The 14,621-nt window shown below is 55.3% G+C and overlaps 5 protein-coding genes across 5 annotated transcripts; 2 read left to right on the forward strand and 3 right to left on the reverse strand.

Moving 5' to 3' along the window:
• Positions 1-658: 658 nt before the first annotated feature.
• On the reverse strand, positions 659-5,833 carry J7T54_002667 (Metal resistance protein-like protein; the record flags this gene model as incomplete). The annotated part of the gene is made up of 5 exons (XM_051509310.1): positions 659-984; positions 1,348-1,416; positions 1,483-2,468; positions 2,525-5,472; positions 5,525-5,833. 5 exons carry the CDS (start codon positions 5,831-5,833, stop codon positions 659-661), a joined length of 4,638 nt encoding a protein of 1,545 aa, XP_051359693.1.
• Positions 5,834-6,955: 1,122 nt separating this feature from the next.
• J7T54_002668 (Dephospho-CoA kinase-like protein) lies at positions 6,956-7,735 on the forward strand (the record flags this gene model as incomplete). The annotated part of the gene is made up of 1 exon (XM_051509311.1): positions 6,956-7,735. The coding sequence occupies one exon, from the start codon at positions 6,956-6,958 to the stop codon at positions 7,733-7,735; it is 780 nt and encodes a 259-aa protein (XP_051359694.1).
• Positions 7,736-8,072: 337 nt separating this feature from the next.
• Positions 8,073-9,001, reverse strand: J7T54_002669 (uncharacterized protein; the record flags this gene model as incomplete). Its single annotated transcript, XM_051509312.1, has 2 exons — positions 8,073-8,352; positions 8,400-9,001. 2 exons carry the CDS (start codon positions 8,999-9,001, stop codon positions 8,073-8,075), a joined length of 882 nt encoding a protein of 293 aa, XP_051359695.1.
• Positions 9,002-9,390: 389 nt separating this feature from the next.
• J7T54_002670 (TEL2-interacting protein-like protein) lies at positions 9,391-12,606 on the forward strand (the record flags this gene model as incomplete). Its single annotated transcript, XM_051509313.1, has 2 exons — positions 9,391-9,438; positions 9,487-12,606. 2 exons carry the CDS (start codon positions 9,391-9,393, stop codon positions 12,604-12,606), a joined length of 3,168 nt encoding a protein of 1,055 aa, XP_051359696.1.
• Positions 12,607-12,624: 18 nt separating this feature from the next.
• Positions 12,625-13,907, reverse strand: J7T54_002671 (NADH pyrophosphatase-like protein; the record flags this gene model as incomplete). The annotated part of the gene is made up of 2 exons (XM_051509314.1): positions 12,625-13,301; positions 13,361-13,907. The coding sequence occupies 2 exons, from the start codon at positions 13,905-13,907 to the stop codon at positions 12,625-12,627; spliced, it is 1,224 nt and encodes a 407-aa protein (XP_051359697.1).
• Between the last annotated feature and the right edge of the window lie 714 nt (positions 13,908-14,621).

Here is a 14,621-nt window from a genome sequence, read left to right on the forward strand (position 1 = left end):
ACAATCGCAATCGGTCAATTGGGTGGCGTCCGCCATCCGCGTGTTGTCTCAGCTGGGGACGCTAACATTGTCCGCTGCTGCATTCATGTGAAACCCATTCCGTGCTCGTGCGTTCTCATCACATCCTTGGGGAGCTGGTGCTGCTGTTGAAGAGCAACCAAAATGGAAGGGGAACGGGAGCTATGTCCGTGAGGTGTGTAGGTGTGATCTCGTAGACTGCTCGAGACTGCTCCGACTGGCGGGAACCCGCGTCCATGGTGACGGACGGCACGCGCAGCGTCGATGTGGCGGACGGCCAAACCGTGCCGGTGAACAGCCCTCCCACACCGAGATGAAAGGGCCCTCTGCGCACATCAACAGCTTGAATGCCTGCACCATCAATTGACCGATGAGGCAGACCCAGCAAACATACGGTACGAGCGTCGTGATGAGTTGTTGATCACCATGGGCAGATTGCTAGGCTAGCGCGATGCCATATACGACGGACCTATCAATTCACTCGCGTAGAGTGACAAGGAGATTGGCCAGCAACACACGTCGTAATGTTTATTTTCAAATGCAAAAGATTCAACGCCAAGAAAGGTATGTCCTCCAATCTATGAACAGCTCCATCAGATGTACACAATAGTTTTTCTTCCTACTATTCATTCCCTCAAATTCACTCCACCTCCAGGCCGGCTTGCTGCATCAGATTGTAGAACAACCCCTGCTTCTTGAAAAGCGCACTTGGCGTGTCAAATTCAGCCACCTCACCCTTGTCGAGAACGACGACACGATCGCTGTCTAGGATGGTGTTCAGTCTGTGTGCTACTGTGATGATTGTCTTGTTGGCGAAGAGCGGCGAGCGCAGGGTACGCTGGATCATCGCGTCGGTCTCAATGTCCACGGCAGCGGTGGCCTCGTCCAGCACGAGGATGTTGGACGGCGTCAACATGGCGCGGGCCAGGTTGACGAGCTGGCGTTGACCCTGTGACAAGTTGGAACCTACGAATACAAAGTCAGCATGACATGCGTCTGATGCCGGATTGAGCGAAGATGGAGGGTCTACGATGCATATGGGGTTCCACGAGGTCCCGTGCAATGAGACGATCCTGCAAGACATTCCGTTTTCGTGGATGACAACAGGAAGCCTTGCCCCAACATAGGGACACCCCTCCTTCTTGCGCGACGATGAGGAGCCGGTCTTGGACACGACTTGCGTGTTCGGGGTCACCCAAGAAATTGCAAGGTCACGCAGTGACCAGTGCCATAGCGGATGACTCTTCTAGAAGACCGAGGACGCGCGCCTTGTGGCAAGGGGGTAAAAGAAAAGACGACGACGGGATATGCATCATTGGGAAACCTCACCTCCTTCGTTTATTTGTGCTTCGAGGCCGCCGTCCATGCTTGCGACATGGTCCTTGAGCCGCGCATGGTCTGTTATAGGGTCGTGCCGTTAGCAAACAGCTTGAAATATGGCCTATTCCACACGAGGTCACTTACCGAGAACACTCCAAAGCTCCGTATCGTCATGCACGTGTGCGGGATCGAGGTTGTCGCGGACCGATCCCTCGAAGAGAGCCGCATCCTGGGGGATGATGGCGAGTCTGCGTCGGAGATCAAGCAGACCAATCGAGGAGGTATCGAGGTTATCGATGCCAATGTGGCCCGTGGCCGGTTCAATGAGACGGAACAGAGCGAGCGTCAGGGAAGATTTGCCGGCACCGGTGCGCCCAACAACGCCAATCTTCTCGTGAGACTTGATATCCAGGTTAATGTTCTTGAGCACCAAGTCCAAGCCCTTGCGGTAACGCGTGCTGTAGTTGACAAAGTCAAGCTCGCCCTTGGACGGCCAGGCAACAGGGGGCCTCTTGTTAGGGATGATCTCGGGGGCTTCGCTCGGTAGCCTGGCGTACTCGAGTACACGCTCCACGGCGACAATGTTGGTCTCCACCTCGACGGTCTGACGGACGATCCAGTTGAGGGCACCCGTGATCTGGAGGGCGTACGACATGGCCAGACCGACCATGCCGGGCCCGAGCGGGCTGCCGCCAGCTTTGGCAATAACGACGAACCCTGCCGCAGCGAGAATGACAAAGGCGCCGATGAACTCGAGACGAACAGCGAGCCAGCGGTTGGCGCTGACGGAGGGGAAATACGCCTTCAGGTTAGCATCGACGCGCCATTCGTTCTCCAGCTCGAAGCGATCTTGCTGACGGAACGCGCGGATCGTCGAGACACCACCCAGAGACTCTTGGAAGTGGGCGTAGATGGGGCTGCGGCTGACACTGTCGAGACGCTTCAGCTCACGCGACGTGCGCAGGTAATACCGCTGGATCCAGTAGTACATGAGCCCCAGGGGGATGATCAGGGCCGTAAAGGCAGGCACCGTAACGGAAATGATGACAAGCGTGAACGAAGACTTGGCAGCGTTGACGAACAATTGGTTGAACGAGCGGGCAAGAACCTCATCGACCTTGTAGATATCACTGGCGGCACCGGTCAGTGTGCAGTGTCACGGTAGCATGGCATGGGCAAGACGTACCTAGAGAAGCGGTTGAGGATGCGGCCCGTGGGGGTGGTGTCGAAGAAGGACATGGGGGAGCGGAAGATGGCATTGGCCATGCGCTCGTGGAGCTTGCGGGACGCTTCGATGGAGCAAAAGATCCAAAGGATGAGCGTCTGAGCAACGTTGAGAAGCGATGATCCGATACCGAAGGCAAAGTAAATGCCGATGAACATGCCAATGTTCTTGTTGAGGCCCGTCTTCTGATTAGCTTCTGACCATTCCTTCAGCCAAACCGAACCACCCATGCTGGCAGCTTGCGAAGTGAGAAGGGTGGCCAGGTAGAATGCGACAGCGATGAGGTTGTTCTCGCGGGCGTATTCTCCGTATACACTCCACTTGACCTTGCCCTGCTCAATAAACTCCTTCGTCTGCCTCGAGCGGGAGTTGCCGGCGATCTCCTCGTCCGTGAGCTTACCACGGGGGCCTCTAAAGCTCGCGGTACTAGCACGACGCAGGGTGGCCATGCTGCTCGAGCGTGGCTTGGCCGGGGCGGAAGCACCGGCCTTGATCGGAGCCAGCTCAGGCACTCGCTCCTGGCTCTCTTCAATCTCCTCCTTTGTTTGGCTGTCGACAGGGGCCTCGATTACGGTGGATGTCTCGCTCGTAGAGCCACTGGAGCTCCCGGAGCCGGATCCATTGCCGTCTTGACCAGCGGTACGGAGCATCTCGGCGACGCTGCCTCCCATGGCAGAGAGCTCCCTGTAGGTGCCCTTCTCGACGATTTGGCCATCCTTGAGCAGGGTGATGTAACTAGCTTGTTGTAGTACGGCAATGGCATTGGTAGCTAGAACACGGGTCTTGGAAGACAGCAGGCCACGGGGACCAAGGACGTTCTCCATAATGTGCTTGCCAACGTGGGAGTCTACAGCCGAGAGGACATCGTCCAAAAGGTAAATGTCGGCACGGGCGTAAACGGCTCGTGCCAGAGACACACGGGCCTTCTGTCCACCACTCAAGGAGATACCACGTTCGCCGACAACCGTCTCATCACCGTCAGGGAGCTGGGCAAAGTCATCCACGAGTGAACATGCCTTGATCGTCTTCTCGTAGAAATCAGAGTCGTACCGATAGCCAAAGACAATGTTCTCCTTAACGGTTGCGTTGAGTATCCATGTCTGCTGAGAAGCGTAGGCGACAGTGCCTCTGATCTCAGCAGTGCCGGCAACCTTGTAAAGATCACCCAACATGCTCTGCAAGAGAGACGACTTGCCGGATCCGACACGGCCCACAATGCAAGTAAGCTGGCCCTTGTAGGCGGTGAAGTCGATATCCTTCAGCGCAAGGCGGTCTTCGTGGCGGTTCCATGAGAAGGTACCCTCGCGGATGATGACGGACTCTTCACCATAGGCCTGAGGAGCAGGTCCGATGGTGACCGCGTCCGACTGAAGCTCCTCGGCGCAGAGGAAGTCGGTGATACGTCCGGCGGCAACGGTAGCCTCGACGATGGCAGTGATGACCATGGGAAGAACGGCGAGCGGGAAGGTCAGGAGGTTGAAGAGCGCCAGCGCAGGGAAAACAATGTCCGTGGTGAGAGGGCGATCTTGGGTAAGAACAAAGACCGTAAACGTCGAGCAGGAAACGAAGAACGGGGCGCTTGACCATGTAAAGTTGGCCACGGCTTGGGTAGCTCCGATCTTGCGTAGGTTCTTCAGCTCCTGGTCGTTTCGCACGTGGTTCAACCGGTTCATGAATGCCTGGCCCCAGGCGTAAAGCTTTATGGCCTTCATGTTGTTGATGATCTCGTTGATGAGTCGACTCCTTGCGTCCTTGTTCTTCATCTGCTTCTTCTGCATGCTCTTCATGAGCTTGGCGGTAAACCCCTGGACGGGCATCATGATGATCATGACAGCGACGCCGGCAAGCATAGACCATCCGACGAGATTGTAGAGGGAGACCATGCAGATGATGATCTGGAAGGGAGCAGACCAGGCCTGCTGCGCCCACTGTGTCAAGTCCTGAAGACGCTGAGCATCGACGGCCATGTAGTTGACAATGTCACCGGTTGTTTTGGAGGCGCGTCCCTCGTTGGACAACTTCAGGGATTTGCGATAGATGGCGGACGCCAGTCCACCCTTGATGCGCATACCAGCCTCGAAGGCGCGCTGGAAATATTGGTGTACCATGGTCGTCTGGAGCGTTGCGCAGGCAAACATGGCGAATGCGATCGCGGCGCCCTGTACGACTGGCTGAGGACGCTGAGTCTGGTACGAAGCGACAAATGCGATCAAGAAGCGTAGCAATTGTGGCTGTACGTACTGGGTAACGTCGTTGATGGATTTGAAGATGGCGGCAACCATGTACGGGCCACCGTAGGCACGGAACATGGCAATCCAGAGGCTGGGCTTGTTGGGTCGATATTTCAGTTCCTTCTGCCATGCATCGTCGAACGCGGAACCCGTCCTCTTGGTCTGGTCCTGTTTCGCCAGGCCCCAGAGATCGTTCTCGGAGAGAAAGATCTTGTAGCCGCGCCTCATGAGAGGTGTCATCCAGTCGAAAGTCAGGCAGGAAAACACAGAGGCATATTCCATCGGGCACTCTTCCTCCTCGTCGATGGCATCGTACCGACTATCGCGCGTGTTACGTGGCCAGAGCCACTCAATCAGGAAGACTCCCATCGCCAGGCCGGTTCCCACGCAGTAGACGATGAAGTATGGCAGGCTCTTGGCGTACAGCTGCTGGGACACGAGGGAGCGCAGCTTGACAACCGAAGCAATGATCAGGAGTAGCCAGTAGAAGAGCACCACGCCGTGAGCATAGCGCAGTCGAGATTGTTCGAGCCATTGGATGCAGAAGATGACGCAGCCCGAGGCAATCGTCAATACGGTGGTCCACACACGAAAGTCGCCAAACGCAATCGGTCCGTAGTTGATGAATTGGATGGTAAGTTGAGCGACCACGTCGGCGATGAATGCGGCGAGCAAGGACTACAGAGTCTTGTCAGCGGACGTACTGTCTCTGCACTCGAATGAGCACTACCTGCTTCAGGAAGAACGGCATATCCTTGACGCCCGTCGCAATGGGCTTCTTCTTGCGCAGGAACCAGACGGAACCAAGACCCAGAACCAAGCCTCCGACCGCGACGATGGCGATCCAAACGTCAATGAAGCAAGGCGTAAAGTCGTATCGAAAGGGACTCATGGGCCCCCATCCTTCTTTATTCCCACATAGTGGTTGTCGACCGGTAGCTGTGGCTGAGAGGTAGTCGCTGCCGAGCTGCTGCAAAGGGCGACGGCCCGTGAACGAGCCCGAGCTCAGCAGTATCTGTTGCTCGCTGGCGTAGTCCATTCTCTCGTCGCGATGGTGCTCCTGGCGAGAGACTCTAGAGAGACAGTGAGGGTTTGCGTCACCTACAATCGGCGCGTCATGCTAGAGCAGCGGATGTTGCCGGCGGTCGTAGTGGGGCAGGCAATGACGAGGACGTCGACGGTTTTTATTTTAGGGGCTTGGAGTTCGATCTGACGTCGTCACTGGCACGTATCATGGAAGATGTACTTATGATAGATTTCGCGAACAACAAAGTTCAATTCCGCCGGAAGCAGGCGTCGGACTGGATTGCCAAATCTTGACACAGGCTAAAGAATTGAGATTCAAGGACAAGGGTTTGTGTTCAAGCTTTCAGTCAGCAAGAAAAGCGATGGATGCTTTGTCAGCCCGTATGACACGGATGCGATCCGGACGGCGGCTTCCCACAAACCAATGTCGGTGTAGCGGAGCTGGTGCCCCTGCTGGCCCAGACTTAATGCAGTGAGTCAACAATACAGCCAATAGTAGCAGACAAATTTCAACCGGACCATTGCCATCGGTTTTATCGGTATGCAGGTCCTGGCGGCAGCCCCCATGTTCGCAGCTGACGAGCGGGGCGTCTTGTCAGCCGCCCGCAGCGTTCACGATCAACAGATGTTCTCGAAAAGGGAAGAAGAAAAGGGTCTAACCCATGAGATGCTATGCGATTCAACAAATAGAGTAATCAGATCTAATTTAATAAAGAAAATCAGCCCTTTGGACAGAGGGACCCTCTGCACGACGCTTCTTAGTCAGCAGGAGCGACCCGTTACACGGCAGGTTCCTCCCAAGGCCTTATCTCATTTATCGACATAACCTTCCTTTACCTTCAACCTCCCAACCTTCGACGCGCTCGGATTATTTGATTAAAGTTCATGTATTAGGTCATAATCTCGCCGCCTTTGAGCACGATTGCAGTTTTTGAACACCCAGTTGCCGTTTCTCACTCGTAGGAAGCAACTGTTAGCAGGAGTTGTGCAACCAAATGGGAACAGGTGGCCTGCAAACACCAGAAGGCTGGCCCGCAACGAGCAACGTTGCCTCACTTATCAACGCACCATAAGTCCAGCGCCGATTGACAAACTCAAAGACAACGCACCAAGCCCACTCACATACTCCCGCGCCATGCTTCTTCTCGGCCTGACTGGCTCAATAGCCACCGGCAAATCCACTGTCTCCTCCATCCTCTCCTCGCCGCCTCACTCCCTGCCTATCGTGGATGCAGATGTCCTGGCCCGCGAGGTCGTCGAGCCCGGCACAATGGGCTATGCGGCGATCGTGAAGCATTTTGGTCCCACGACGCCTGATCTCCTGGTCGGGCCATCCGACTCCATGCCCGAGAATGGACCCACCGGCAATGGACGCCCACTCAACCGACCAGCGCTGGGTCGACGCGTCTTTGGCGACAGCGATGAACGTAAGAAGGACAGGGCAGTGCTGAACGGCATTGTTCACCCGGCGGTCCGGTGGGCCATGGCGCGCAAGGTGCTGTGGTGCTACCTCACAGGATGCTGGGCCGTGGTGCTCGATGTCCCACTGCTGTTCGAGTCCAAACTGGACCGTTTCTGCGGGACGACGCTGGTCGTGGGTGTCCGCGATCCGGAAATACAGATGCGCCGACTACGAGAGCGAGACGCGCACCTTACCAGCGAAGACGCAGAGAACAGGGTGCGCAGCCAGACAGATGTGAGAACCAAGGCGAAATGGAGCGAGACCCGGGGAGGACATGTAGTGTGGAACGATGGGACCAAGGAGGAGCTCACGATACAGCTTGATGAGGTGATGCGTGGGCTAAAGGCACAAAGCAACGGGCTCTGGAGCTGGGTGTTGCTGGCGTGTCCGCCGCTCGCAGTCACCCTTGCCGCCTGGCATTTCTGGAGGAACCAGCGTTTCGCAAGCAGATAGATCTTCTTGAAAAATAAAAGAAGACATGGACGAGATGCTACGCAATCTAGTAACAGATTCGTCTCGCTGGCACGCGAGCTACCCTCCAGTGGCTTGCACACCGGAAGCGTCGATTCTTTGATAATACCAGGAAAGATACCAACCACCCCTAGATAATTTTTGAGATGGGCTAGTGTGCTAAGAATCCGGCTTTCCAGAACCTGTGGTGAGGTTCTCATTGACGCGCTGTCGAACCTACGTAGCTACGATCCCACACCATGACGTGCCTCTGTCCGAGATAGTACCCAGCGCCCCCTCAGTAATAAGAACCAGCACAGTGAGTCATCGTCCAATGATCTCACTGCAGTGTCTCGAGGAATTCGCACACTTTCTTCCCCAACCACTCCCTAGCCTCATCCTCGAGCACTGTGTGCCCAGTGTTGGGGATGAGGTCTGAAAGTGGGCTCACCATTGGGCTGGCTTCCTTGTATCGCTTGTTCAGAGCTGCTTGGTCAATATCGTCAGGGACAAACTCGTCCTTCTCCGAGTGCAGCACCAGCACTGGTGCCTTGAAGCGACCCCAGTACTTGCGCACCTTGGCGTCTTCCAGATCGGCAGAGAAGTAATCGTCGTCACCACTGGTCCTCGTCAGCAGTTTTCGGCTTCTTTGTGAGGGCGCACCTACTCCTTGGCAATCAACGACCTGAGTCGGTAGGCAGTGATGGGAGCCCCAAGCACGTTGGGTACCTTATCCTTGGGCATGCACCAATCCGATTTGCCGTCTGCTATCATCTGATCCGCTGTAGCGAGGCACTCCTTCCAGTTTGGGGCTACAATATCGAGGCCATCGCGGTCAGAGACAGGTGCCTGCAGGATGAAGCCCTCGACAGGCTCAGCCCCGTGCTTCGCATAGTTCGTGTACTCCATGCAGTCTTGCGTGCCGGTCGAATGCCCCATCAAGACAATCTTTTGCTTGCCCTTTCCCCTGAGATACTTCACCAAAGCTGATATATCTTCAACGTCATTCTTCAAGCTTGAGGTTCCAAAGCCCAACCAAGAGCTCCTCAAGCGGATCTCAAAGACTGAGTAGTCGAGGTTGTCGCGCTTCTCAATGATGTTGGCCACTGCCCGAATATAAGGCGTAGTGTGAGGGCCATCTTTCAGTCCGCCGATGAATATCAGGGCGTTCTTTGCGTTGGTGTTGCCCAGCTCGTATGCGGCGCTCTTGCGGGTGCGGGAGGGGTACGGATGGACAGCAACGGAGAAGGGCTCATCTTCCCAAGTCATATCGAAGTAAGTTTTCCCCCTTTCTCGGGAATCTGGGTGTTTTTGAGGCTCTGCGGCGATTCTCGATCAAAATGACACGAGGGATGCACAGGTTGATGTAGTTGACGATGATGTCAATGTCGTGTGTTCACCTTGCAGACATACAGTGCTAATACAGTATGAATACTCAGAAGACGTGCTTAGCACCGTGCGCGTCCAACTCGCCGAAGTTGCCATCCAAATTCGAAGCTTCGCAAGCTTCAGTCACGCATATCGCAATCGCCTTCGACCCCGGGGCAAAACTCCTGGACATATTGTCTTCCCAAAATTGGCCAGAGGCCGTTCAGCTACACGACTCCCGGAAATACTATCTTTGTAAAGATGAGGTAAAGAAGCTTCCTGACGCTACCATGGAGGTGCAACCACAAATCCAGGCTCGCAATGAGGTCTTTCAGAAGGTACGTACCCGGATACTGTCTTCCAGTGCGCAGACTGACATGGTGCAGCTCAAGCCATCCTGCGTCAAGGTCAGCCAGCTCGCTATTCGTGATGCGGCCTCACCGGGATCGCAGCGAGAACTTCTCGCCTTGACCACGCAGATCCTGGCCATCCTGACCGAGCAAGTCAACAAAAATCCATCGTCGTTGGATGAGAAGCTGGCAGAATATGTATTCTTCCCGCTGTACCACGTCTTCCGTCAGCTCGACGTGTTCTCGATGCTGTTGATTGAGAAGTGTGTGCGGTGCCTGAGGATCTTGATTGAGCATGGTTGGAAAAGCAAACTGCCTGGGGAAATGGTGCAGCAGATACTGACTTTGGTCACCTTCATCATCGAGGGCAATCCGGGCTCGAAAAAGGAACGCAAAGAGGTTCCCGAAGAGCTGGTTTTGGAGTGTTATCGTACACTCAGTGCGCTTTTCAGAGTCGTAGGTGGTTCGATTGCCGGCGCCACGAATCTTGCCGAGCTGGACGCCATTCCCGCGCTTGGTCATGGAATTACGGTCATACTCAATGGGGCTCAGGATGGGCAGACAGACCTGATCCAGCAGGAGGCTTTGAGGGCGGTACAGGGAATCTACACCAGCTTACGGGATCGAGAAGCCTTGGCCAACTTCTTGCCAGGCGTCGTCTCAACGGTAGCCAAGATGCTTGCCACGCCTACGAGATACCGGAAAAAAGTGCTGGTCGCCAGCCTGGAAACGGCCACATTGGTTATTACGCGGGTACTGGGCGACATGCAGACTCGAACCATCCTTGCACAAGCCGAGAAAGAGCCCGAGGCTTCATCGAATGACTTGCTAAGTCCAGCATGGCTGAAGGCTACCACAGGACAGATCAAAGTCGCTTTGTCTGGATTTATGAAGCTGCGAGGCAATGGCTCAGAGGAGGTGCGTGATGCACTGCGCAGTCTTTGCATTCGGCTACTGGACGAATCTCACACTACTCTAAAAGACTCCGCGTCTATTCTGGTGGAGACTGCCATGATCGTCGAGGATGCGAACAGCAAGGGGTCTGTCACCGAGACCAGTCTACGGGACCTGATCACAATCTACCCTGAGCTCGGCGACAAAGCCAAGACGGCCGTGTATCAATGGATGTCGAGCCTTTCGCGCCTCATGCAGTCGAATGACGAAGATGTGAAAACGAGCGCACTGCACAACATTTCCAAGGGCATCGGCCTGCTGCAGGAGATGCAGATCGAGTCTTCGACGCTCGATGATACTATCTCCAGTACGCTGAGGGATAGCGTGGTCATCCTGATGGAGGAACCCAAGTCGCAGTCCCGGGTCACCAACCAAGCTATCCTTGGCAATGAAAGCAGCCTGACAGTGCAAGGCGTTGAAGCCCAGTACGCCCCCGTGGTCCTTGGGCACGGCAGTCAGAAAGAGACCAGGAAGGAGATGCTCGGTCTTCTGGGTGTCATTGGTGCACACTTCAAACCATCCAAGCTCGTGATGAACTTGCTGGATTACGTCCGGACGCCCGAATCAAACTACCAAATTGCCGGTTTCTGGCTCTGCTTCGAAATAGTGAAGGCTGCACAATCGGCATCCAAGGCCACCGATAGTGTTTTCGACCTGTCGGCTTTCTCCGGTCCCGACGGGGGTACCGACGATGTCTTTCAGGAGCTGTACTCGTTCGCGGTCGAGACCCTCGATGCTCACACTGAAGGCGAAGCGGTCGATTGGCGGCTAGAGGCCTTGTCACTCGAGGTGGTTTTACACGCGGCTACCAGGATGGGCAAAGCCTTCCGGCCGGAACTCATCGACGTGCTGTTCCCTGTTGTCACTTTACTAGGATCAGAGGACCACGCACTGCGACAGCACGCCATCGTGACGTTGAACGGCATGGCTCTAGCCTCTGGGTACAAGGACGTCTCGATGTTGATCATCGAAAACGTTGATTACATGGTCAACTCCATAGCGCTGCGCCTCAACAGTCTTGACATTTCCCCTGCGTCCATGCAGGTGCTCACCATGATGATCCGCTTGGCCGGGTCACGCCTCGTGCCGTTCCTTGACGATGTGGTCGAGTCAATATTTGCGGCTCTCGAGAACTACCATGGCTATCCAGTGTTTGTTGAGTCGCTGTTCGCCGTACTCAAGGAACTCGTTGATCAAGCTATCAAATCAGACAAGCTCCTACTCAAAGGTCAGAAAACGTCCGTCCCAACACATAGAAAGCAGCGGCCACAGCAAGCTGGGTTGCAAGGGCTTTTGGACTTTCTCCACCGCCGAAAGCAGCGGCAGGAATACGAAGCGGAAGAAGCCAAAACAGCAAAGGCGTCACAGGGCCATCCTGCCGCCCCGTGGAAGGACGACTCGCAGCCGGGAGCAGAGGACGATGCCACGGAAGAGCAGCCACCTCCTGAGCCGGAGAAGCCCCCCAACTCCGTGACGTACCAGCTTCTTCTACGAATCACGACACTCACACAGCATTACTTGACGTCGCCAACACCGCGACTGCGGCGATCATTGCTTGAGCTTCTATCCACAGCTTCACCTGCCTTGGCAGCCGACGAAGAGGCGTTCCTCCCCCTCGTGCACGCAGTGTGGCCTGTCGTGCTGAGCAGACTATACGATCCCGAGACATTTGTCGCGGTCGAAGCCTGTCAGGCCTTGTCAGCGCTCTGTGTGGCGGCAGGGGACTTTCTTTCTAGCCGCTTCAAAACAGAATGGAGCGACGGGCTTGGACAATGGTTCAAGAAAGTGAAGCGCCAAGCGCTGGCGACCAGATCGCATAGGACAGCAACACGACAAACTGGGGGCGACGACAATATCATGATCCCTACTGCTGATGGAACGGTCTTCCAAGCCAAGCCTTCAGCAAGGGAACATAGCCTGGGCAGCCTAGGTCAGCACGCCTCGCCTGTCAGGCTCTGGGAGAGTGCTGTGGGCCTCCTCACGTCTTTGGTTCTGCACGTCCAGATTTCCGAAGACATGTTTGAAGATATTCTTGGCTTGCTCACAGAGACGCTCGAGAAGAGTGCCGAAGTGCGCGAAGCCCTCGAGACCATCAACGCAGATGCTGTCTGGCTCCTGCGCTACGAGCAGGGCCACATTGAGCCGTTAGCGACCCCTCAAATGGAAGGCTTCACTTTCAAGCCCATGGGGATGGCAGTCTAATAAATCCAAGTTAAATATCTATATTTTTGGCACAGCTACCAAGAATCCCTCTGCCACGGCCGAGAGTAGTCTGTTCGCGATAGCCTGCGCGGGTGGCAGCCTCAAATCGCCCTCCTTGTATCCCTCAGGTGGACCTTCGCCTAAACCTCCTGTGCCAATGTTCAACGCTGTGCGCACATCGTCGATGCTGAACCACTTTGCATCGTCCAACTCCTTGTCATTCAGTACAATGTCCTCCTTGCCGGGCCGAGCCTGCGCAATGGCACCGATCATCAGGCTGGAGGGATAGGGCCATGGCTGCGATGAGTGGATGACGACGCGGCCCACGTAGACACCCGCTTCCTCCCAGACTTCGCGGCGCACGGCTTCTTCAATGGACTCGCCAGGCTCGAGGAAACCTGCAAGGGTGGAGTACCAGTGAGGAGGGAAGCGCTTTTGCCTGCCCAATAGGACGCGCTGGCCGTCCGCCGAAACAACAGCTGCGATCATGGTGGGATCGGACCGAGGGAAGCACAGGTTGGAAACCCCCTGGCGAGTGAGGCACTCACCCCGAGGCGTGGAGGACGCGGCATCTGTGGGCGGGCAGACGCGTTTGTAACCTGCGTGGACCGAGAGCGAGGGTTGGCCACAGCCAGCGCAGAACGGTGACCGCGTGTTCCAATCGATCATGGAGCGGGCTTGAGCATAAATGGCAGCTGTCCTGTCAGTCTCGTCTGGATTTTCGTGGAATGTACCTATTCTTGGAACCACATACCTGACTCAGGATGCAGGACCATCTTCATGGGACTCGCTTGTACGCTGGCCCCCTGGGCTTCTTGGTCCTTCAGCAATGCTGTAGCCGCCTCGGTAAAGGGCTCTCTCGGTGTGATGTCCACCGCGAAAAAGGGTTGACCCTTTACGCTGCCATGGTTGGTAGTGGCAATCTCCTCGGCGCTCTCATCGTCCAGCAATCCTAGAAATACCAGCAGCGGGTTCTTTTTGCTTGAGTCGAAATTCTTGATCTCGTCCTCCTCGCTCAATACAAATGGCTGTTCCCCAATGAGGGGCTTCACGTCATCCAGTTTGAGGTACTGTAGATCTGTCTGCTCCTTCACCAGCGGGTTGAGTCCGTTGAGCGCAACGAACCGCGTGTTGGGTTGCGTCGCGGCTCTGCTCAAGAAAGCAGTATCTGGACGCAAGAATGAGTACCGGTTCAGCGTGCCTCCAGCGTAGTAGTTGAGAATCTCCTTGCCGAAGCGACGGGAGAGCATCGAGTCGTCGTTGGTGAGATAGGACACCTCGGGTAGAGCTGAGTTGGACATGTTGGCTTCTTGTCTCTGAGGCAACGGTCGTTTGTCAAGCTGACAGCACTGGAGGAAATCGATGAGAATCACTGTTCGTAAGGAAGCAAGCAGAAGCATGTGGCGAGCACCTCATCTTGTGGGGGTTTAACGGATGAGTAATGACTTGCTTGATAATGCGGGTGGTTCCACCTTGAAGGGTCCAAAGCCGCGGCTCCGGAAGGGTGGTGAAAGAAGTGGCCATATCTCGGCGTTATGCTGCGCGATTGTTGGAGGTGAAGACATCCAAAAAAAATAAAATAAAAGACAGCAGCTGCAGTAGTTTTAGGAGGTCTTGACAGTCAAGGTGCCATGCCATGTAATCGCTGTTCACACCATACCCCAAATCAGCATACTGTAGGGTACACTGAACCAGATTTTGTCGAACGGGAAGCACCTGCGATTCTCATTCATTGCACCCCCCCCCCCCCCGCATTTTGGCCCTGCCTGGATCTGGAAGCGGAACGGAAGCGGAACGGATTGAGCATGCAGAAAGTGACGTGACCGAGTTCGCACCACGTGCCGCGACTGACCCAGATCGACAGTTACGAGTCACCTAGGAAAAGTCTGTTTCTCTCCTTTCTTTCAACCTTGCAGCATTGTCACAACATTGTCAAGGCTCCTTTGCTCCCAAGAATTCCCAGTCGCCTTTTAATAGGAGGTTTTGAGGGCTCGACAATTTTGCCATCCTCCAAA

The sequence above is a fragment of the Emericellopsis cladophorae genome (assembly GCF_022114955.1).
Source record: "Emericellopsis cladophorae strain MUM 19.33 chromosome Unknown NODE_58_length_127558_cov_119_251112, whole genome shotgun sequence".
NCBI lineage: Eukaryota > Fungi > Ascomycota > Sordariomycetes > Hypocreales > Bionectriaceae > Emericellopsis > Emericellopsis cladophorae.